This window comes from Pogona vitticeps, chromosome 1, assembly GCF_051106095.1.
Source record: "Pogona vitticeps strain Pit_001003342236 chromosome 1, PviZW2.1, whole genome shotgun sequence".
Lineage (NCBI taxonomy): Eukaryota > Metazoa > Chordata > Lepidosauria > Squamata > Agamidae > Pogona > Pogona vitticeps.
The window spans coordinates 84,061,408-84,087,072 of record NC_135783.1 but is presented as its reverse complement, the minus strand read 5'-3'; the positions used below and the strand labels follow the sequence as shown (position 1 = coordinate 84,087,072).

General features: G+C 39.5%; 1 protein-coding gene across 3 annotated transcripts in view; it reads right to left on the bottom strand.

The window, feature by feature from the left end:
* MED23 (mediator complex subunit 23) overlaps positions 1-25,665 on the bottom strand; it is a 51,501-nt gene that overhangs the window by 11,560 nt on the left and 14,276 nt on the right. For all 3 annotated transcript variants that reach the window (XM_020815542.3, XM_020815543.3, XM_020815544.3), the window contains 9 exons: positions 15,312-15,512; positions 14,413-14,556; positions 11,200-11,345; positions 8,465-8,710; positions 8,193-8,335; positions 5,642-5,816; positions 3,911-4,074; positions 2,936-3,060; positions 128-333 (listed from right to left, as the gene is read on the bottom strand). In XM_020815542.3, coding sequence (XP_020671201.2) covers positions 128-333; positions 2,936-3,060; positions 3,911-4,074; positions 5,642-5,816; positions 8,193-8,335; positions 8,465-8,710; positions 11,200-11,345; positions 14,413-14,556; positions 15,312-15,512 — 1,550 coding nt within the window. The remainder of the gene's footprint in view (positions 1-127; positions 334-2,935; positions 3,061-3,910; positions 4,075-5,641; positions 5,817-8,192; positions 8,336-8,464; positions 8,711-11,199; positions 11,346-14,412; positions 14,557-15,311; positions 15,513-25,665) is intronic.

Below are 25,665 nucleotides of genomic sequence, written 5' to 3'. Positions count from 1 at the left end.
TTCTAAGCTGCCATTACAAGCCAGCACCTTTTTAGACACAGCTACAATGTCAGAGACAATCTCACCAAAATGCTTGTGCCACTGAAAAATGCTGATTTTTTGTTGCCGCAGAAGAATGGTGACTCACCTATAACCAATTTGGTTAATGTGATCGGTCTCTAACAGCATCTTCCAGAGGAGACAAAGAAATAGAGGGGGAGAGCCCTGCATGGAGAAGTGGGTGATGATGTCGTTCTCATTGGTCATGGATTTCCACTTTCGGTACTCCTCTTCCACATTCTTCTTCAGGTTAAAGCGGCTCTCCTGAGGTACATTATTCTGCTTGAAGAATGCCTAGAACAAAGTAATTTTGTTATCAGCGGAAGGACTTGGGGCCTGGATATCTGAAAGACTGCCTCGTCTCATATGTCTGCCTTGACTTCTTTCTCCAAGATTCTCAGCAGGTGGTCTGTCGTGTGACCCACAATTCCAGGGGGCTATGCTGGTGAATATGCAATATAGGGCTCTCACTCCAGTAGGAACTCAGTTATGGAATTCCCTCCCAAAGGAAGTCATCTTGGCTTCATCCCTTTTGAGACTCTAGGGGGAAAGTCAAAACTGCATTTCCCAAATTTTCCTAAATTTAGTTTTAAATTTTGCTTTTGGAGAATGTTTTAGATCTGCTTTTAAACAATATTTTAAAGGAGCTTAAATGTAATAATTAACATTTAATAATTTTAATATGCCCATTACAAACTCCTTCTGGAACTCTGGCAAGAAAAAAAGATAGATAAATATTTCAAATAAATGAATAAGAAATTAGTAGTTAGCAAAAACAAAACCCACTTTTTTGTAAATATAGGCGTTAGAGTGCATTAATTCAGCTTTTGAAAAGTTGGACCTTGGAACAGGGGGATGATCTTATATAACCTGCACATGGAGTTCTAAGCAATAGATACTGTTATCTTTATTGGTAGCTCTTTTTTCCTAGTATACAATCTAACATTCAGCTTATCTATATGATTAAATAAGTCAACTGCTAATCACAGCTGAATGAATGGGGTCTGTTAAGAAAAGATTTATGGAAAAGCCACTGATCCAATAGATGCTAACAAATGGATTTATCTCAGAAAGGCTACCATGTTTCTCTTTATATTTGGTCTCTATCTTAGAAAGGGGCCAAGTGTCCCAATATGGGGTAACAGCCATTGTAGGCAGACAACTCTGCACTCTAAAATTACATGTGTAGCAAGCCCTAATGTAATTAATTCCATCCCAACAGAATTCTGGGCAACACCTCTTGCTTCCTCTTAATCTTGACAGTTTCTAGACCTTTGGGATCCTTTTGGGAGATTCCATGCTTCACTTCTGACATTTTATTTATCAACCAGTCTGCAAAAAAGTTTGCTTGCTTATTTTGTGAATTTTAGTCCACACTTCCATAGAACAAAGTTACAATTCATAAAGCATGCATGGAAGCATAAGGCCATCATTATGTGAATGCAGATGGCAGAGGTTGAGATGTTTCTTATTTGAAGTATGTTTAGAACAACTGTGAATTGTGTAGTCCTTATTGTGACCCCTCCTTCTACATACCCAGCCAAAAATGGAGAACTACTCCATGGCTACCCCACATCAGCTTTAAAATATGATAGTTCAAGATTATTCATTCCAACAAAGAATACAAAACAAAAGAACTCATTTGCCGCACATTTTGAATGTTTGGAGGCTATTTCTGCAAATACTCTAATACAGTGGTTTCCAATCTTGGGTCCCCAGATGTTCTTAAACTGCAACTCCCAAAAGCCTTCACCACTATCTGTGCTCACAAGAGATTCTGGGACTTTCCAAGAACATCTGGGGACTCCATGTTGAGAACCACTGCTCTAATATGTGGAGACTCCCTTTCAGTTAACACCCGTAGAGTTGTCCTCCAGCATCCATAAACCAACAGCCCCATCCCACCTATCATGTAACTTCCTCTTAAGTAATCATCAACTTCCTCATAATTAATAAGCTATCAGTAGAGGTATTTGAAGCTGGCTGGATAGCTCAGTGGTTTAGGCATCTGGCTGCAGAGCCAGAGATTCGGAGTTTGATTCTGCACTGTGCCTCCTGGGAAAAGAGCCAGCCTGTGCAACCATGGGGAAGTTGCAGAGTTCCAGAGCACAAGTGGCTTGTCTTTGGACAAGTGGCTTGGAGACGGGGATGAGCACCACGCCCTCGAGTCGTACATGATTGGACTAAATGTCAAGGGGAACCTTTACCTTTTACGTATAAAATGCCTTTTTAAATACAGTGGTGCCTCGCATAGCGAGGTTAATCCGTTAATCCGCTATGCTGAAGCATCGTTAAACGGTACAGAAAAGCCCATTAGAACGCATTAAACATGGTTCCAAATGGGCCAAATACTCACCAAATGGGCCAAATACTCACCAAATACTCACCGTTTAACGAAGCTTCGTAATGGCCGGCAGCCATTTTCGCGCCCTCGCCTCGCTTAACGAGGGCGCGAAAACGCTGCGGGCGGCCATTTTAGGCCATTTCCCGGCTTCCGGCGGCCATTTTGGCCGCCGAACAGCTGATCGGCGGGGGTCGTTTTGCGAAGATCGGTAAGCGAAACGCTTACCGGTCTTCGCAAAGCGAATTTTTCCCTATGGGAAAAACGTTGTGCGATCGCATTAGCGATCCGAAAAAACGGATCGCTATGCGATTTAATCGTTATACGGTGCGCTCGTTAAGCGAGGCACCACTGTACATATTTAAAAACCACTTTTAAGGGTCAAAAATGCTGATTCATGTGAACACTGGAAAAAACAGACTTCCTAATGAACACATGGAAAATATGACGCAGTTCAACAGATTCATCAGTCTATCCTTACTAGAGTGTAAATTTGATAATGAAGTGCTCTCGCTCTGCCTCCCTCACACACCAATTATATTTTTTAAAATGTACCTGCAGTGGAGCTGGAAAACAGCTTAAGGTGTGTGAGGCCCAATTATGAGGAGTAAAGCTCATGATAGTCTGTAGTATATCCTTGCACCATGTCCCCTGAATGGAATCTGATCCTGTGAAAAAATCTAAAAACAGACAAGGACACATGATTGATTACTCACTCTAATTGCTGAAACATATACCCAAGACTGAGGAACTGTGAAATCTGATACTCTACTGACGCCATCTGTGTGTTTGTTGCTAACACTTTGGGAACTTTATTCCTTTTTAATTTTCTTACAGCTAATTCTCCATTCTGGTTAATGGGTGCAAACAGCGGAACCACTTCCAGTTACTGAATCTATAAAAAATGGAACAACTGAACAGTCCAAATCGTATAATGGCACCTGGCTATTTTAGCCAGAGCTGGACAACTCTGATCCCCATGCCATTTCAACTCCCTCCTGTCATGGCACTCTGCTGGCCTGACCTTGCATCAGAAATGGAAGAGGAAGCATGCGCCCCTAAAAGGCCATGTCCACTCCAATGGGACCCAAAGCACTTCACATCATTTCAGGGTGCTGGGACAGAAGCACCCATTTTGTACCATTTCTACTCCTAAGCACCAGTGGAACCTTTTGCATTCTCTCCCCAGCTTTTCTGAGCTCTTCCTACCTGTTTTGTTTTACCTGGCGGTAAACCACCCAGAATAGGGCACTCCACTATCGGGGTGGTATATAAATTTAAGAAATAAATAAATAAATAATTGTCCTTTTCTTTGCAGCCTAAGCCCTATTCTATTGCTCTAAGTTTAAACTAAATGGTGGTACTAAAAGTATGTTGGTACTTGTATATTTACAGCTAAACCAGCCTCATCATTTTTGGCTATTAAAAAATCTATCATGATCATTTGATCTCCCCATGGACTGTTGACTCTTGCTAGAATGCCTGTAGTGGATTTTCTTCTAATAGACAATATGGAAGAATAACTGTTACCTGTGACGTGTGTTGCTCTTGCCAGAGTCAAAATGAGTGCTCTATTGAGTTCCTCTGATTCTGCTGAAAGGACTGTTTTGGGCTCATTAAGGAAGCGTGTGAATTGTGGCTGGACCTCAGAGCTACCCAAGGCTGTAATTAGTCGCAGAGCTGTGCTTTCAACACTATAAAGAGAACATTTTGTTTTAGGAAGAAATGGAATCTCTTATGATAATTGCAGGAAGTTAAAGTAGGAAACACCTTGCTTCAAGAATCATTACTGAAGACATTGCAAACAGAACAGAAACACACAGAATTTTAGTTTATAGACATTCAATCTCAAACAACCATCTACATTTCCAATCATTCACAATACTTTTTCTCCCATTAACTGAAGTCACAATCCGTGCTATTCAATGAGAACAAATAGGACTATTTCATGCGTAAAACAGAGCTAAAACTAGGAAAGCTCAAACGATCCCAGGATGTATGTGCTTGTTATAGTCATATTCCGTATTTTTGTAATGTTATGCCCTACAGTATATGTTTGAATGTACACTTTAAAATGACAGCACTTGGAATGGTACACAGATTCAGTAACAGAACTAGACTTCAGAGCAAAAGACAACTTCTTCCATTTCTCCACTGGAAACAGTTAACTTCTCTCAGAACATTCAAGCAATCAGCAAAGGTTATAAACAAACTTGTAAAGATAAAGTTAAAGAAGCGATGAAAAGTGCATCCTAAGTATCTTATCTAAAACACAATCAGTGCTACACTCAGACCAGGAAATACAATTTGTTTCTTTGGGAATTATTTAAAATGTAACCCTCTTCCCTCAAGATGGCTACTGAAAAATGCTTAACAGACACGGTGACATGCTTTGGATGTTACAGGTAAACATAGTTATCATGATAGGCTACAGTGAGAACCCATGTACATTGACTTCCAGCACAGCCATAAGCAGCAGCAAAAGCTTTTACTTCAGTTTTTTTATTAAATGCACTTTGTCTTTTCACATGGTGTTTAATCTTCAGAGCAATATAAAGTCGGCTTGCTTCAAACACACCATTGTTTGGAATTGAGAACTTCCTATCTCTTCTTTGAGGTCATGTCAGAAATTGGATAGGAGGTGAGTTCAGGTGTTACAATGACTCATTCCCATTATGATAAACTAGGAGTGAGCAACTCCGACAACTCCAGGTGCCAAGTTTTTCCCCACCAGGATCCCCTGGAGGCTTCATGACTCCACAAATGTCACCCAGGGAAATGCGATGGGCTGGGGACCACAAAAACAGCCTTGGGAGCATGCAGCCTCAGGGGCGCACTTTGCTCAACACTGCAATAATCTTTGGGTCACTGTGAGGTTTGAACTAACCCAGTGTCACACACATACAAAAATGTGAGTTTGAATGTACATAGTACAGGCTCCAAGAATCTTCTAGGATTTACTTTCCACAATGGTCTCATTTAGGTGCACAGTTGACAGCTTATTAAATCACAATTTAGCAGCCAGGAACAAAAAACAGAACTGATCATTTCCACCATAACCCAATTCCCTCTTCCCTCTTTAAACACTTCTTTTTCAGCAGTATCCAGTATAGGGGCTGTAACATTTGAATCAGCCTTTCTGCATAGAACTGTAGATCTGTCCAGTCCACATAAATATAAACCCATTACTTACTCAGTTTCTCTGCATTGGCTTCCGGATGTGTTTAAACAAGAACTATGATTTGTAGAAACAAAACTCACCACAGATGAAGCTGGTTCTGATTTGTCTGGGGCACAGCAGCTAAGGAATGAAGATTACTTAGCAGCTGCACTCTGTAATGAGGCTGGATGTGGTGCATGCGATAGCTGAACATCTCCAAGAGGGTATGCAAGATTCCCCAAGCATGAGATTTAAAAACTGTGGGTAGTAATTGACCTTAGGAGAAAAACAGTGATAGCTGTTAACTAGAGGAAGCAATTTTTTTCCTTGTAAACCACACACATGTACACGCACACAGAAAATATTTCATGGAATTAGGCAAGATGATACATGCCTTCTTTTTAGCACTACAGTACTCACAACGTACCAGTGCAGGACTGAAATAGCAAGAGAACGGTCCACTATGTAATTCAATTCTTTAAAAAAAACACTTTGTTTTATGAATGTGGGATACTGTGGTTTTGTACCCACGATTCAGGAAGTCAGGAAATGGACCAATATTGCTGGACAATATCAAGCATGCATTGCCAGCAGGAAAAAAAGGGATGCTAGGCTTTACTGGAAAGGGCAGCTTGGATGTTGACAACACCAATGGCAGTAGTCAAGATGGTCTACAAGTTACCCTCTTCTGCTCACTACCATTCACAAAGTGATACCACACAAGGGAAAATTCCAGAATCTGACTCCTTTTTTTTCATCAGTTAACCACATCTCACCCAAAAATAAAGCAATTGTCAGGGCTGTTTTTCAACAAGTGTCAAACTGCCTTTCAGTTTGGAAGCCCAGGAACTCAGGCTTTTTCTCCCTTAGAAATATGGCAATTTAAAAAATCTGTATTAGAGCCATGGATGCCTGAATGCCTTCGAAATAATAATTAAAAAAACCATTCTCTTTCAAGGGAAACAAGTTTTTTTCCTCAACATATTTGTTTTAAATGTGTAAACACAGAAGGTTGCTGGTATCTGCACAGGGGGTAAAACAGTGTTAATTTTTAAAGAATCATAACTACAGATGAGGGTATCCATATTCGTATACGAATACTTCTGCACAGCTGGACTTAACAAGGGTCCGGCCCCTGGGGTTGGGCTGTCCACTCCTGTGTCTGCTGGTAGCAGCAGCCTCAGTGAGCCTTCCAATTGCTCCCAGAGTGCCACTCTCTTTCTGCTCATCTACCCAACTCCAGGCAGGGGGAGGGAGGGCAGGTCTCCCTGCACTGATGTGGAGTGGCTAGATGAGTGGAAAGAGAGTGGCGCTCTGGAAGCAATTGGAAGGCTGACCGAGGCTGCTGCTGCCGTCAGACCTATGAGTGGATGCTGCAGGGGTATTCGTATTCAGGTATGAATATGAATACCCCCTCTCTAATCATAACTGGAAGACTGTTTGCCCAAATGTCCTGATATTTGGCATTGAGCAAAGCCAGACTGTCTGCTACATCTGTCCGGTGTTGATCCGAGGTCCAGTTTCAAAGTTGTAAAATTTTTTGGTTTGGAGCATGCCTATATTTTGGGTTGGCTTATGGAACACTAAATTGAGCTGTCACACAATATCTATTGGTGTACTCAGGTGCATCAATAATTAAGGAGAATATTGCAGAACACAGAACACAAAATCATATCAAGGCTAGCCTACAGAGGAACATATAGCAAAAGATTCTCATTAAATAACAGAACAATCTCCAGAAGATTCATACATAGTGTAGTGTAATTATCAGAGTACTAGATTTTGAGCAGGGAGGCCCTAGTCAGGTCACTGCATGACCTTCAGTCAGCCACAGATTTATTAGTCTAAGCTATCTTGCAGGGTTATTTTGAAGACAAAAGTTTCTGTCCCCCTAGGTTCCTTGGAAAAAGAGTAGAGAAAAATATTATTAATAATGACAGCTAATATTACTCCAGAATGAAAAGCAGCAAGCCTCTGAATCCCAGCTGCTGGAGAAAACAAGCGTAATTCCTTATAGGAAAGGAAAGGATACTATTGCTTTCCCACTTTAAAACATGACTTGGAGGAATGGATGAGATGATGCTTATGAAAAACTTTGAGCATTTAGAAAAAAAATGTTATTCTCTGAGAAGAAGTATCAGAGTACGCACAAAATCCCCCCCAATAGATCTGTGGCTGAAGAATGAAATTTCTCATGATGCTGCAAAAAATAATGCACATCCATCATGTCAGTTTATGAATGGGGAGGATATATAATACGCAACACGTATCTTGACCGTTGTCAAAATATGTTCTTGATCAAGCATAAATTTATCCAGAAATTTATGCTGGAGTATAAATTTCTATTATCTGTTGACCTAAAGCATAAGCACACTAAAAGTATTGTTACTGTGGGAAAAATGTGCAGAGATATTCCTGAGATTGGGTTTCATGTTTTGATCCATCCCACATAATTTGTTTTGTTTAAACTTATATCCCACACATTTAGTGGACAAGCATTAAACAGTAATTTTTAAATGAACATATAGAACCAGAAATCCCTTTGGTGGGCCAGCATAAATTTACAACAAAATTAATATTATAAATATTAAATTTCCAATACAGCTTTGAGGTGAGAGCATATCTGTTAGTAAAATAAAACAAGTTTCTTACTGATGAAACCTTTGATGCCCAAGGATTCTATTTCCATATAAACCAACAAGCGACTATATGTTTCCACAAGGGCGGGAGCCAAAGCCAAGCTGGATTTTGCATGGGCCAGTTTGATCACTCTGGTAGCTATGCTGTGGATAAGGCTAGGGAAAAGGGAGAACCATGTTATTTTGAAAAACATATAACGTTAGTTCCCTGAGAATGTCCATCTTTTCTAGTGAAATGCATAGACATGTTTCTTTTGTAGCTTCCCGCTATTGACTATACCACACCTCATTTTGGCATGAACTGTGAGCGAATCCAAGAGGTTCATTGGCAATGGCGTGATGGATCCTGAAGCCATACAATTGGTTCCTGGGAGAGGGATTCTCATGTTGCCATTCCCATAAATAGTTTCTACTAGAACACCCATGGGCAAGGTGAAGCATTCTGAATTGGTGGAATAAGCATTACACAGCAGGGCAATCTTGTAGTCATTCATCTGCAAACTTTTATTCCTTAGACTCTGTTGCAGGAATCTGTATAACCAAAGAGAAATTAAATGACAGTCAGAAAGGTGATTATACCACAGTCACCTTAGGATCTTTAGACTCCCATCTGACCTTATGTCTATTACAAAGCCAACCTGTTGCTCCCATACCTAATCAAAAGGAGTATGTATCAGAGACACCACAAAACCTAGGGTGAACAGAATTCATACCTTTTTCCCCCTTATGTTCCTGTCAGAATTCTGTCACCTCTCCCCTTTGTATGGCAAGGGTTTTTTTAATCACATTGTAAGCTGCGTTTCATCAATCTGATTTTTATTCCTCTTTCTGTTACATGCTTTAGGCATTAAAAATACTATAGAAATGTTATAGATGAACAATATAAAGGATGAATGGCAACTGCTTTGTTCATCACAGCTGCCTCTCTCCATTTCCTTCTCTTGGGACTGTTACTACTCTTGAATATTCCTCATCTGCTTGGTTCAAATTTAAAGTCTCAGCTCCTTTGGGCAGGGAGCTTACATTAAACTGTCAAGTGCCATGTATACTGATACCCTTAAAACTGGACAAGAAGTGGCAGTCAGTATAAAAGATAACAAGTGTAAAAAAACTTCTGCGACGTGAACTATTGATTAGTACAAAGAGACAGACTAAATGTCCTGGACAACAAAATGGTCAGGCCAAAGCTGTTTAGGACAAAATACAGTAGGTTGAGGAACTGAAAGACATGGGACACTACCTGTTCCCTATCAACTTATTCATTTTTTAAATTTATTTATTCTATTTATATCCCGCCTATCTGGTCATTATGACCACTCAAGGCAGCTTACAGAATTGTAATATATTCCATAGCTTCTGCTCTGTTTCTGAGCATAATTTAAGTTTTAGCCTTTGATTTACAAAACTCAAAAACATATTGGCCTCTAAAGGTTTAGAGGCCAATACGGTCATCTTTGGACCTTAGGGGGTCTCATCTGCTCACATAAGCCTCAGTTCTATTTTTCTCTTACAAAGCTGGGTGTCTGCTTTATTTTTTTTAAGAGAACTGAGACAGCCCTCCTATAATAACTATGTGCTATGAATTCAGTTCTGACTTACAGAGACCCTTGCAGGGATTTCTAGATATAAAGTACTTGGAAATGGTCTATCAGTCCTTCTTCTGGTGTTAATTTGGCACCAGGTAGCTTGCCCAAAGCATCATAGGTGGCGGGAGCTGTTTTTCCATCAGTTACCTACTCTCCAGGTTATCTCAGCTACACCTCTTTCAGAAAGCAGTGGGGATTCAAACACCCCATTTCAGACTTTCCAGCTTCAACAGACAGGTGGTCAGAAATAAAATGACTTTGGAGTTGCTGAGGATGCCTTAGAACACAGCAACACTGCCCTCACAGGAGAATTTCTGCACCTTAAAAAATGCTAGGGATAATATTTGGATCCCTGGTGGTGCATGTTACCATCTTTGCTATAAAGAGATGAGGCCAGGTAATCTGAGGGACTACCTTCTTCTACATGAACTTAACCATAATTTATGGTCATGGTTGGAGATCCTTTTATATGTTGTATTACTTAGAGCAGCCATTCTCAACCTTTTTTCTGGCCACCGCCTTTAGGACCTCTTATCAGGTTACAGCGCCCCCTGTCAAATAAGGATACAATAAAAACCTAAATTACAAGAGAAAGGTGGGAAAGAAAATAAAGATATGCTCATTTCTAGAATAGTGCTACAGGTAAAAAACAGAATTTTAGAAGAAAAATTGCTCAGTGCACTTGGATGTTCAAACTGGATGCTGAAATACAATAAGTATTTACCCTTATGGACAGTGTGGGTGGTATCTGTTGGGAAATAGTATCAACCTTGATTTTCTCATAAAATTCTTTGAGTCAGAATTGTAAGTACTTTGCTAGCTATCTGTGAAAACAGGATGACAACTTTTAATCACCCACAAGAAATATATTGATATATTTTGTGTATTAAATATACCTATTGCATCTCCTACTTACCAGATGCCTGGGTTTATGTACAGTAAGAATGTGGTCAAAACTTTGCATAAAACCAAGAATTATGAAGAACACAGAAGCAGGAAAGAAATGGTTTCTTGAAATTTGGAAGTGACATTGAAATTAAAATTGAAGAGTGACAGACCATTATACAGAATTAGAAACCCGATGAAACAGTCAACTGCCTTTTATTTTTTAAATTAAAAAATAAAAATAAAAAATAAAAATAAAATTAAATAAAAAATTCTCAATGGGAACCATATGGCCCCCTGGGGTGCTCTGGCACATTTGAAGGGAGCCACAGACTGAAAAATGGAAGAAGTTTCTGAAAGATATCCGTTCTGCTGTGTTGCTCTGAACAGCTATTATAACTGCAGTATACTTGGGTCCATAAAGCTCAAAAATATACTTTTTTATATTTTAAAATAATATAAAGGACAAGCCAAGGAGACCTTTGCATTGTCTACTATAAAGAAACAGCACCAGAACCTTTGAAAGGAGCAATTAGAAATAGTAATTACTCATGGTGAAGCTTGAGAGAATGAGGAATCGGAATCTGTAGCTTAGAATTGTCACTGTGAGCCTTTCTGTTCAGATGTATCCAGATACAGGTCATTGCAAAAGCATGCGTTGATTGGGGTTTGTTGATATCGGGCACTGGAATACACTAAGGAAAGGAAAAACATTAAGTTAAATTCCATTCTGCTATCATTAAGAGCAATGAACTAAATCTAGGAATTAATCAAATTTACCCCATAAACTTATATATCTAAAAAGACAAATATCTTAGAAAAGGAGTAGGTTCTTACCCCTAAACTGAAAAAAACTTTCTCTAAGACACTAAAGAAAATTACCGTATTTTTCGGTTTATAAAATCACCCTCCCCCTTTTTCTAATCCCAAATTAGAAAATTTGATCCCTGCTTTTCCCTGCCTTTTGTGAAGCCATGGGATTTAGCAAAAAGGCAGGGAGAAGCAATGCTTCAATTTTGGCTTCACAAAAGGCAGGGAAAAGCAGCAGTCAAAGTGATGTAGGCTTAAATTTCTTTTGATTTTTTGTTTTCTGTAAGAGGTCTTTTGTCCTTCGCCTCTCTTGGTTGTTCTCCTTTGCACGAATTGTATTTCTTTGCACTGATTGTTGTAGCACTTTTTGTCTCTACATGACAGTTACTGAAAAACTGTATTCAGGATTCTTACTTTGCACTCAGGGTTAGATTTATTGGCAAAGTGTCCCACGATATCCTGATTAGCAAGCTAACTAAGTGTAATCTGGATATATCAAGTGTCAGGTGGATACACACTTAGTTACAGAATTGTACTCAGAGAATGATGGTTAATGGCTCCTTCTCCAACTGGGAGGAGGTAACAAGTGGAGTACCCTAAGGCTCAGTCCTGGATCTGGTGGTTTTCAACATTTTTATTAATGACTTGGATGAGGGAGTGCAGGGAATGCTTGTCAAATTTGTGGAAGACACAAAATTCGGTGGAATAGCTAATACCCTAGAAGACAGAAGCAAAATTCAAAATGATCTTGATAGCCTTGGGCACTGGGCTGAAAACAACAGAATGAAATTCAACAGGAAGGAGTGCAAAGTAATGCACCTTGGAAAAAGAAACCAAATGCACAGTTAACAAGATGGGGGACACCTGGCTCAACAATACTATGAGCAAGAAGGACCTTGGAATTGTTGTAGATCACAAACTGAATATGAGCCAACAGTGTGCTGTAGCTACAAAAAAGGCAAATACTATTTTAGGCTGTATTAATAGAAGTATAGTTTCCAAATCCTGAGAGATGCTAGTTACCTTCTATTCAGCACTGGTTAGGCCTCACCTTGAGGATTGTGTCCAGTTCTGGATACCACACTTCAAGAAGGATACTTGGATACTTTTCACTATATATGTATGCATCTGAGTTGTCCTCTTTAAACAGTAGACTTCACATTTTCCCTGTTGAAACTATTTGTTTGTTTTAGCCTAGATCTTCAAAATATTTAAGGTGATCTGATTCTGTCTTCTAAAGTATTAGCTACCCATCTCAGTTTGGTGTCATCTGCACATCTGACTAGCATTTCCTCCACACTAGTCACTTTCTTTCCAGATTCCTCATCTGCCTTATGGACCACTTCACTTCCAGAAGGTTGGAAAAACAGCAAGCATTTATTCTGGATCTGGTCCCTAACAGGCAAGAACTGGTCAGCAAGATAGGAGGTTTGGATGGAAGTGATGTTATCCTTTTCTCATTTTTTAATACTGAAGAAAAGGAAATCTGAGAGTAGTGTAACAGTATAGTATCTGAACTTTGAGAAAGCTGATTTCAATAAACTTAAGGAGATATTCCATGGCTAAGAATAGTTAAAAAGGAAGGGAGTACATGGGGATGAGAGATTTTTAAAGGTGGTGTACGTAAGGCACAGTCATGAATAATTCCTACAGGAAAGAAAAATGGAAGACATATGCATAAGGAACTCTCAGATAAGCTAAGATTTGTATAGCAGCATGTATAGGAAATGGAGCAAATCACCAAGAAAGCATATAAACGAACAGCCATTTTTGTAGGTAGAATTCAGGAGGGCTAAAGTTTAGAATAAACTCAGATTTGCAAGATAGGTTAAAACTAACAAAACCGGATTGCCTCTGTCTTGTCCCAAAAGAAGATGGGGGCAGGGGAGAGAGAAGATCCAGGCAACTGTAAAAAATTCCAGGGAACAACAGCTCATCTATATGCATTTAAGGAAAACAGGTAGTTTCAGGTTTCTCAAAAACAAGCCATGCTAGTCTAATCTTAATTTTTTTTAAAAAAGTTGTGCTAGATGAGGGGAATACTGTGGTCATATCTTGATTTTAGCTAATCTTTTTGCAAGGTCCAGCCTTGTCAGAAGTGCTCGAAAGCAAGGGTCCCCAACCCCCGATCTGCGGCCCGGTGCGGTCTGTGGCCTTGGCCTGACCAGGCCACGGAGACAGATCTCCCACCCCATCTGCACGTACTCCTCCCACACAGCCCCTTCATACATGCGCGGAACTGCCCGCGCACCCACCGCCCCTTCACACAAGCGCGCAAGCACGGGGGTGCCCCCCCCACAGGCCCCATCCCCCCTGACCGGTCCACAGTGTCAAAAAGGTTGGGGACCACTGCTCTAAAGGATCTGGAGTACTGTGCTGCCCTTTTTCTAGTGGTAAGAGACTGATAGGGATTCTGTAGCTCCAAGGACGCAGAATGATAGCCTTGCGTCTCTGTGTCATGTTCCTTGAACCGTGGCCTCAGATACTGCGTAACCTTTTTTCTCCCTAAAGGGATTTCTCTCATTGATTTTCCATAAGAGTCTGCTCAGCTCTATCCATCTTTGGCTCAGCTTCATTTCCTCTAATAAGCCAAAGTGTGGACAGGCAGGCCTCAAGCTACTGTGTCTTGTCTCCTAGCTGAATACCAGCATGCACTTGGTGTAGCTGTTGCTTTCTATGTCCTCATGCAAGAAGACGAAACATGCCAAATGTTTTGGGTGTCATGGCAAAAGCTCCTCCAACATACATCTCTTCAGTGAAATGCAGGTTGCAAAAGAACATCCTTTTCCTGAATTTCAATACATGAAGTTCATGAAATCCAAAACAATTTACTTTACTATCTTATTTATCATATTCTAAGCTGCTTCAAGAAAAGATACATTTATGTTATCTTATGGCATCCTTTCATGTGAATCCTAATAATAGTCATATTGTATCATTTAGGAAACTCACTTCCTTCTCAGGGTAAAGGAGGTCAAAAAGCTTCATTACAGGGAGGAAATCTGCTAATGCATTTTTCTGAATACTTCCAGAGATGAACTGTAACAACACCCACATCAGATGGTCTCTGCCTTTAATTAAGCCTCGGCCTGCCAACTATAAAAAGAGATGCATTAAATCCACAAACTAAAGGTAAAAAAAGCACTCAACATTAAGTTCCAACTTCCTAAACACTATATACCCTCACTTTTCCACGAGATACTAAGTTCTTATGATCTGTCATCATTACCGTTTCTTTAAAGATGTGCAAGCCTCAAAGACTGAAAGATCTCTGACTAATAGTTGAGATTCAACAAATAATAGTGACTGAAAGCAATGGTTCCCAAAACTATCAGCTAGTTTTCTTAGACTAAAGATCCCAGAAGGGGTGTCTGGAACGTTTAGGACCTCATGTTTGGGAACCATTAAATTAAAAATACCAGATATTTAGAAAGTACTTGCTTTCTTCAAAAGCTGGAGCTAAAATATTGCTTCAACTACAAATGGAAACATTTGGCTGTTCAACTCACCCAGTCTGTACTACTTGAATGGCTTCCATAAAGCAGGCAATAGGTCAAACTTCTCCCGGAATATTTTATACATGTTATATCTATCCTTCCTTGAGACAAACATTCAGTGTTAAGCACTGACCATTCTTACACTCTACTCAAGAAATGTTGGTATTTCTTTACCCTGCTCTACCAATTATCATGTATAACAAAATGTTCATAAAGAAAAAAACCCTCACCTGCTGAGCAGAGAGGTATAGGGCTAGGTTTGGGAGGTATGGATGTATAAGCTGGGAGTAGGGACTGAAATCAGGTTTAAGAAAGAGTGATCTGCTTTAATCTTTGTCAGTCATAGGCATCTACCTTTTGATGGAGAGACAGGACCATGTGAGGAAAGCTTGCAAACTGAAAAAGTACAAAGAAGATAAGCTGACTGGAAAGATGCTGCCACAACAACTGGCTGGTTCCCCCATCATCAAATTTATCTTCAGTCTCAGAACGCTCCATGGCATATACCACAAGATCCACCAACTGGTCCTCCAGGACTGGGCATCGCTGTTTATGCTGCAAAGCAGAAATCAGATACAGTATTCCAAAGACTGGTACCTATTACTTACACTCTGCTCATTTCAGTACAGTTACATCAACATATGTTTGAGAAGCATGAAATGAGATCTGAACATAAACAGTTTACAAGGTAAGCCACGGCACTAAAGCTGTTTGATGTTACAGGTCGCAGTATTTCTTATACAAAATAAGTAACTGAATAGAATGTTTTCTAAAAATGTATTTCAGCCCTAAATGGTGCTGTAGTGTGACTGATAAACCTGTGTATGACATTTCTGTACAATTCTGTAATGAAGGCCTTGTCCTGGCCCTTTAACAGGTTAGACCTAAAACACTGGGTCAGTTAGCACATAACACTAAGCTGCATTTTTGTTTTCTCCTCTCCATCATTATGTACTTTACTTAATTATTGCTAATAATCTAAGATTTGAAGTTAAAGGACAATGCTAGTAAGGCCACCAAGTATATAACATATGTGTAAATTCTATTGACAACCTCAACTAGAAAAGATTCACGGAATTTGTGGAACTTACATTAATTAATTAATTTATTTTATTTATTACATTTATACCCCGCCTATCTGGTCATATTGACCACTACATTAAGTGTTGACTTCAACAGGTCTATTCTAGTTGGAACTATACAATGGATTTATGCTACATTTTCGTGGTTCTGGCCTGACAGCAAAATAGGAGCTATTGCAAACGGGGCATAACTAGTTAACTGGAGTGTGATGGGAGGAAAGGGGGCAATATATGAGCCTGAAGCACAAATATGCTGTTCAGACATAGCTTAGCACTACATTTGGAGAGATTGGCTAGGCAGCAGGACTCCCATATCCATGGCAGATTGGTTCCAAGCCCCTTCCTCCACAGATACTGAAAAACACAGATAGCAAACCCTATCTACTGTACCTATAAGGACAGTAATCAATGGTAGCTGGCAATGATGATGCTCTGCAAAGTAAATGGAGTCACTCCAAGATGCTAGAAGATTAGGCAAAATGGTAGTGAGTTACCTATATAACAGTCTCTGGTTCCTCTAGAGGCCAGATCTGGTAATTACATTGTATAAACATGCATTTTGGGGTTTTTAATTTACTATTTTTAATATTTTCAGACGGTAAATAAATGAAGCCCAGATATCGATCCAGTGGATATGAGGGTCCTATTGTATGTGCATGTCGGTTTAATTCAGAGGTTCGCATGATGTGAATTAATAGGAACAAGACACAACCTTGTGCCTCCCACATGGCTCAGAGGAGACTAGAAGCTTCTGATTTTCCTCACCCATTACGTGTCATACAATGCCACCTGACAAACTGTGGTTAACTACCCATTTTGAATATTATTAATTGTAACCATGATTAGTTTAAACAGTACTGCTTCAGAAACCAATCGGCTACAATTAAGCACAGCTCTGCTTTGCACAAATATGGTTAATCAATGGCAGAAGTGAAAGCTCTGCAGCAGAATAGGCAGCAGTCCCTTTCTGCTTGTACAGTTATGTTTAATATGCAATGTGAATGCAGCCATGTTGTGGGAATACTGGATCCAATGTCAATGCCATAGCTGTTAAGTCATCTGCTTTTGTGTGTGTTTGTGTGCGTACGCACGAGTGAGGATTAATCTCTCTGGAAACATGTTCTCTCCCTTGATTTCACAATCTTCACTTATTCAGATTGCGTACTTTTTAGATACTGGATTTTGGAACATTCTATATCGGAACAGCATGGAGATTATTTTTCCTGTTAGCAGCAAGCAGTAGATGAATGTGTGCTTCAGATATTGGTATGGAGCTCATTTAGCAACTGCATCTCTTTTATATTATAGGAAGAAGCTGCATGTTTTACATAATGTACCTGTAACATAACACAGCCTTAATAAAAAGAAAAAGTATTATTTTAAATAGACAGTACAGAAAAGATTGGGAGCGGCTCAGAATCTACTCATGAATATGCTGTGTCCCTTTCTAGAGGCAAAAAAGGTTTGCAGTGTTTTTCTTTTTAAGAGAAATTTCCCATAAAACTCAGATTTTTTAAAAATAAAATACTCCTCTTAACTGTCATCTGCTCTGATTAATGGGCAGCCTAAAAGCTTAGAAAGTGAAAAAGAAAAAAGGATATTGTCAAAAAGAGTTACTCATTCTGACCTTAACCAATGTGGGTTGCTTTTTGCCATGAAAAAGGGATTATGCTTTCAAATAACTCAATGCAAAAAATGGCAAAACTTTGGACAAACTCTTGAGAACAGCACTCTCTCTTTCACATGCTATTTGCCAGCTCAAAACTGCCAAAAGCTACAAACCTAGCTGTGCTTTCTTGAAACATGCTTAAAACAGAAGATTTCTAATGAAAAAAGGAAAGCATTAGTTGCTTTTCGCCCTCTCTTTCAAAAAACAAAACAAAACACAATGCCATTATCACAAGTCAACCACGTTACAGATTTACAAAGGGCAATATTAACACCACCAGTTGAGAATACTTATTTTTTCTGAATGCAACTAATTATGAAGCAGAGCAGAATGCAGCAGACAATACTACAAACTATTTCATGATTCAGCATGCACAGCTACTCAGTACAGGGCTTGAAATTCACTAGAATTTGACAGGGAGAGGGCAAACTGCCAAGGGCCCAATGCTTCTACCCTCCCCTAGTCATATTATTATTTGAATTAAAAAGCCAGGATTTCCAATAAAAAGATAATGAATGTCATTCTTTTTAACTATTTATTTTTTAAAATTACAAAAGCCAGTTCTAGGCTTCCAAAATCCTTTTAACTTGACCAGGAAATGAATCCCGGGATGTAATAATATACAGATTTGAAAAGGAGGTTCAGTTTTCGTTTCTTTTTGCTCCATTTTAACTGCAGCTTTCCACAACCTATTTGCTGTTGTAAGGAATAAACAGAGTTAAGTAGCAAGGATATTTGGGAGGGCAACTACTGAACAATTCAAATGCCAGAGAGGCAAAGACAAATTAGACAAGCTGAGATACAGTGCTTAAACATCTGCAATTAATCCACATGTTTTATTTTAAAGTGCAAATAGAAATGGTTGGGCTAGGCTGGTTATTATCAGAACCATAGCAAATCAGGATAGGGAGTTTATACCTTTTATTTCCTTTTGTTATCCTGCTAAAAACAGATCTTTCCAAGGAATCTGCTTTGGGTAGAAACTCTAAACTGACATAAATAGAGGACTTCTTTCTCATGGTGAAAGGACTGATTTGCATCAGAAATACAACAGTGAAGCTGTAGGGCTAGTTTCTATGCTTAGTGCAATCTATCATTGTTAGCTCCCCTCTGCATTTAAAACAGTTTGTAATTACAATTCACTCCAACAGGAAGTAGCAAAAGACTGCATATAAGCCCACCAATTAACTATGGGGGAAGACTGTCCCTCCAGTAGCTAGGCCAACATCAACAGAGAGGAACCCTATGCCAGCTATAAAACGGGAATGTTTACAGGCAACATCTTCTGAAAATTTAGACGCCAGAGATGTAGTTGAGTAAGATTCTGTGTGGTTAGGAGCAGTGTCAGTGTTTCTATACTTCCCAAGACTACATTTCAAACTACAGTACACAACAAAATTATGCAAAACATTTTGTAAAAGAAAACGTGTGAACCCGCTAACAGAATCCAGCATTCCCTGGCACAATATCTGTCTCAGAACAGATCTGATTCCAATCTGGAGTATTATATGTAAATAGAAACAAGGGAGAAAGATATTCACGAAGGCTTTCACGGCTGGGATCTAATGGTTGTTGTGGGTTTTTCGGGCTCTTTGTGTTCTGAAGGTTGTTCTTCCTAACGTTTCGCCAGTCTCTGTGGCCGGCATCTTCAGAGGACAGCACTCTGTACTCTGAACTATTTAGAGCAGGGGTCTCAAACTTGCGGCCCCCCAGATGATATTTTGTGGCCCTTGCCTTGCCTGCCCCCCCAAAGTGCCCACACATCCTCTGCTGTCAAGAGTAAAAAAAAGGCCCTAGCCTTGCTTGCCGGCTCTCTCCCAAGACAGCGCCTCTTGCACCCTCCATCCGGAACTGCAGCCTGCCAGCCAGCCCACCTGTCTGTCGGCTAAGGAAACTCCTGGGCCGCTTCCTTGGGCTCTTGCTCCGCTTGGCGGAAAATCTGATGCGGCCCAGCCTCACCCAGACTCTGCCTCTAGTGGCCCCCAGGTAAATTGAGTTTAAAACCCCTGATTTAGAGGGAGAAATACTCTGTTTAAACAGAATATGAACTACTATCTATATGGGATGCTGCAGTAACATCCTGCACTACAAAGCAAGGAGTGGACTGGAGAGCTTACATGATCTCTTCCAACTCTATGATGCTGATGACATGTGCTACTCCAGAGTGAACCAGGAAATGACATTTGTCTAAGAGCATTGCTACAAGGTCAGAAGTGTCCCAAGATCTGCTCAAGAGGTCTGAAGATAGCACTGCACACATCTAAGAGTACAAAGCTCTCATCACTGCTTTATCAGCAATGTTTCTATAACTTTGTGAACTCAAATTTTAAATTTGCTAGTGCACTCACAGTGGTTTGGAAACAGTGTAATTAGATGTGGGTATGACTGTATTCCTGGGGGTCCAGTTTCAGACCTTCACACCCCAAAATTATCTAAAAAACAGGTTATTTGGGAGGAACTATTAACCTTTCTGGGGCTTGGGGGCAATTTTGCCATGTTTTGCCCCTATAACCTGTTCCAGAAGACATTTCCAACTACTTCTGATTTTTAAAAGTCTTCCCTTGAAACCCAAACAGCTGTGGGGTTTAAAAAAAAAACTTGGAGAAATGCCTCTCTTTCCCTGTTAGATACTGTGATGGCACTTCTTGTATTTTTGATGGAAGGTGTGAAGTCTAGAAGTTGTTCAGAAGTGGTTTATCATACCCTTCTTCTGAGACTGTTTTGACAGTGTCGCTTGCCCTCTTCTCTAGGAGGCACTATGGTGAACCGAACTACTGGTTCCAAAGCCAAGGGTTACATAACATAAAAGCGCCTTTGGAGAAGGTTATAATCGAGAAACAGATGGATCAGCAGCATGTATTGGCCTGTACTATTCGGCCTGTAATATTTTTCCAGGTGCCTCCAGCCATCTCTACTATACTGATGGTTCTCTCATTTAGAGTCATCTCTCCACAACATTTTCATCTAGACTCCCAGTGCACAAGGACCATAGACTGCAGTAATTAATCCATTTCTGTCTTTCAGAATCAATCCGCCAAACACTCTCATTTTTTCACACTCTCTGCTTTCTTCCCATATGAGGCTTCCCTAACTTCTCCAACTACTCTCTCCAACTTTTCTCACTCTATCTGCAGGCTCTCTCTAGTTTTCTTGAGTCTTCTGTGTTCCTCTTTCCAACACGTCAGCTCACACCACCCCCAATGTTTTTTTCATGTGGCTTTTCTATTGCCTCAATTCCCCACTGACAGCAACAAAGGGGTCTTTTCCTCCCCCATTTTTTACAGGCAGCTGAAGTGTGTAATTGTAATATACTTTAGACCAGGTTTCCCTTGAGGATTTCATGAAACCTACGTACATCTAGTGCAGAGTGCAGTAGCTACACTGCAGCCCAGAACGTAATACAGAAAACACATTATACTATTTATAAGAAACAGCACTGTCTGTCAACCCATTTCAGATACAAGTTCAGGTGCCAATAATGACATTGGGGGTTCTAAATGGTCTGGGACTTTGATACTTAAGGGAACATCACTCTCTCTATATGCCTGCCTGAGCACTAAGATCTGTGGGGAGTCCATCTTGTGTCCTATCAGTGGAAGAAACACATTACATGGAGATACAGGGGAGGCCTTGTCTGCTGTAGTGCCCTGATTATGGAAGGCCAACTGGTGCCAACATTGGTCTTATTTCTACATCAAGTTAAAGTCTGGCTCTTCACCCATGATTTTGGGTTGCACTGAACTTAGGTCTGGGCTATAGGTCTGGGCTATAGGATTGTGGATGTCTTCCTACTGTTTTATTTTGCTGAATTATTTTGCATTCTTTCCCAACTGTTTTTAAGTTATTTACTGTATGCACCACATCTTTAGAATTTTATACAGTGGTGCCCCACTTGACGATTATCTTGTTATACGACGAAATTGCTTCACAATGATGTTTTTGTGATCGCTACTGCGATCGCAAAACGATGTTACAAAGGGCTTTTTCGCTTGACGATGATCAATTTTTTGCTTAACGACAATCAGAAAACAGTTGATCGTCGGGGTTCAAAATGGCCGCCCGCTGTGCAAAATGGCTCCCCGCTGTGTTTAGGAGGGCTTTTTTGCTTTACAGGTACCGGAAAATGGCCGCCCTATGGAGGATCTTCGCTGGATGATAAAAAACCGGTTTTTAATGCATTCTAATGGGTTTTTTACTTTCGCTTGACGACGATTTTGTTGTACACTGATTTTGCTGGAATGGATTATCGTCATAAAGCGAGGCACCACTGTACAATTGTTATATTCATTTTGATGAATGCATAAATAAATAAACGAGCAATTATATCCTGGCAATTGGTGAAATAGAAAGGCAGTCTTGAGCATTATTCCTCTGAATGACCAATGTGGATTCTAAATACCTCAAAGGGAAGAAAAGGCATTTCTACAAATTTCCATTGTCAAACGATTGAGAAAATGAAGGATCATGGATTCTGCTGCTCTTCTGGAAAATCAGGCTTTGTAATCAGTGCCTGGGGCAAGCTGACTGAGAGAAGGGAATGCCCACTGGTGACTGGATTGCGCAGCTTACTGCTGTGACAAAGAGCTTCAAGGCTGAGATGCACTCATTCTTTGGTAATGAGCTAATTAGGAAAATTACTTCTGCTGAGTGAGGCGGGGAAGACGTTTTTCTTTTTTTATGAAAGTGCAGGTCTTCTGGAAGCTGGAACACTGGGTATAAACATGGGCACAGATGTTAGTTTAGTTGGGCTTAATTATCTCAGAGTAGAATACTATTCAAACTGGCCAGAATCTTATGGCCAATTTACACTTGTACTGGCTGGACTGCTCTGTGAGTTATGTATCTGGCTGCAGAAGAGTCTGGGAGTTCATTTCCCTACTGTGTCTCCTAAAAGATCCAGCCTTTTTAGTCTTGGGTACAAAGCACAGTTCCAAAGCACCCTCTACTAGAAAATCCTGGAAATGGTTGCCATAAATTGGAATTAACTTGACAGTGTGTAACAACTATTATTATTATTATTATTATTATTATTATTATTATTATTATTATTATTATTATTATTATTATTATTATTATTATTATTATTATTATTATTATTATTATTATTATTATTATTATTATTATTATTATTATTATTATTATTAACATTAACATTAACATTAACATTGTCATTGTCATTGTCATTGTCATGGGAAATCGCATGTGACAAATTGCCATTCATTAATAAGGTGCTGCTTGTATTCCTGGGCATGAGACCAATTACATGATCAGGAATGAACCCAAGAACAGAAGCTACCTCTCACTGCCAACACTTACACAATTACTCTCATGCAAGTGTAAAACAGCAGTTAGATTCTATACACTTTCTGATATGAGGGGATTTATTTATTTATTTATTACTTAAATTTGTATATTGTTTCCATTAGTGCTGAAGCATTACTCTTTCCCAACAACATCTGTCCATAACAGTATTACAGCAGTCAGATCATACAAACATGACAAATATGTGTTAGACTCTATACCCACAAATCTAGTGCAAACAGAACTCAAGTTAAATAGATGACGGTCAAGTGGGATGAAGCATGGCTAGATGTGGTGCATCTTTTTAAAAGCTTGTATCTACACAATTTCTTGTGAGATGCATGTATAGTATGAAATTGTGATGCAGCTCAACCAGCTGGCATTGAAGTAACAAAGCTAACACAAGGAAGTACTGGAATATGCATGTATCTCTTTACAGATTCATCCGCAATCATATCAACCTGCACAATCTGATATCATTCACAGTTCCAGCCCCAAATTTCCACCAAGCAATGTGACACACAACCTCTTCATGCTTTTTCACTGACAAATGAACAAAAATTTCACAGACTGTTGTTATTATGGCAGCACACCTACAATTCATAATTTGTCAGCATTTCCATTAAAAAAACATAATTTTCAAGGTTTTATTACTTGGCCATAAAAGTTTGCTCTGATCAATGGTACAGCTGATAAAAGTATGATGGGAGTCAAAATCTTTGTGTTTTACAACATATATAGTCAGATTTTAATAAATAGAACATTATTAACATGTCATTTCTAAAACTAATTATAAAAAGATTCAGACATTTTTAATAATTTTGGGTCGTTTTAAGATGAAGTGGTAGAGGTAGCAGTACTTGATTTAAGAATGCCTGAATTTGAGAACAGAAAATAGTAAAATATGATTCTTGTCTAATACTTTCAGGATGCAACAATACCCCTTTTGAATTCACTTTGCTTAACCATGCAGACAAAAGAGAAGGCACAGGAAATAAATCTGATGTTCCAAGCTGGCTCATAACTGAGCTCTCCATGATCCCCAGATGGCCAGGCCTCCTTCCACATCATCATCACTTACTAGTGTACCCAAATTTGAAAGTATTTTTCTTGTGTCAAATGCCTCTCTTAAGACATAGCAGCAGCAGGAGCTTTAAGCTAAAATACATTGTTATTTTTTGTGTCTGCCTTTTCTCTTTTGCTCTTCCCATGATTGAATATCACCCCTGAAAACTTCTATGAAATTAAATTTGGCTCTTCAGCTAAAGGAAGCCAAATTCTACACCTTATCTGTACAGAGTAGGTGCATAAAGTGCAGTCTGAGCTATATATAGCCCCAAGCCCTTCACCATTTTTTTCTAAAATGCTTTTGCTCAAATGTGTGCTAGGGTGTGTGTGGCAATTCTGCCATGTTTTGGGCTCCCTCCAGTGTTGCCAGTATTTATCTAAGTTTAAATAAATAAAAAAACCCTCACCTTTTAAACTACTAGAGGTCTTTTTCAGTCAAATTTTTTTAAAAGAAAGCTATTTTTGGAGTTGGAGGGCAAGGGAGCAGATGGGTCCCTCCAAAGTCAGCAAATGGGTGATTAACTCCTGGACCTCAAGAAGTTGCCATCCAACTACATAAGGATAAAGCTTTTAAATACTGATTTCATAATGATAGGTCTCAACCAATTATGGATGGAGAAATCTAGAATTCTACATGTTTAACACACCTTTTGATTTTTAGCTTTTCTTGACTTAAGAGAAGTTAGCTATGAAGGAGGAGGAACCTATAGAATTTGACAGTCTCACTGTGAAAGCTACCAAAACAAACTCATAGTTTCAAGGGACTGGAGCCTAAGGTTTTCCAAGTCCCAATTCCAACTCTACACAACATAGCTATTTGCTATTTGACCAGTTTGTGCACTCTAAAAGTAGCTGTGCAAATATCAAAGATGAATGGTGGGCAGATCAGTCCAGTGTTCCCTGGCTCATCTTGATGCATTCCCAGTTATGGGGAGATGCATGCCAACACATCAGTATTTATTCTAGTGAAGCAAATGCCAGTATATGAATGGCAGTGAAGTCCAGATTGACTCCTAGCTCAATACTATAATTACTCCATTTTAACTAACGTAATCATTTAATCCTTTTTTACCCCAATGGGTACGTTTGCTACAAGGTAAAATGTTGCATGCACTCTAATGGATACACAAGCGCACACTCCTAAGTTGCTTTCTCCAGTCAGTGTGATGGAATGACAGCTGTACGTGCATCACAAGATGATTGTGTATAGGCATCCTGTCCACTGAATTAAACAGGAAAACATCAGCATGTAGCTTTGATGCATGCAATGGTCTGAAGTAGAAACTCACCCGATCAGGGCACTTATATAGTCATGCTTTAGTGAGAAAATACTGTACATATAAATGGGATTTTAACACTGTCAGCTGTGGCTACAAAAGAGAGCCTGTTCCATTCAAGTGACAGCAACCGTATGGCATACCTGAGGCTCCACACTATGACCAGGGTATTTAAACATTACACTGCAAAAGCAGAGTGCCACTTTACCTTATCTTTGCAAAGAGAACACATGTAGTGCTCTAAATGATTGTCAATATGGGGGCTTTTTTTTTTAATGAAACAACCAAAATTTTAACGTCAAGCAAATGTT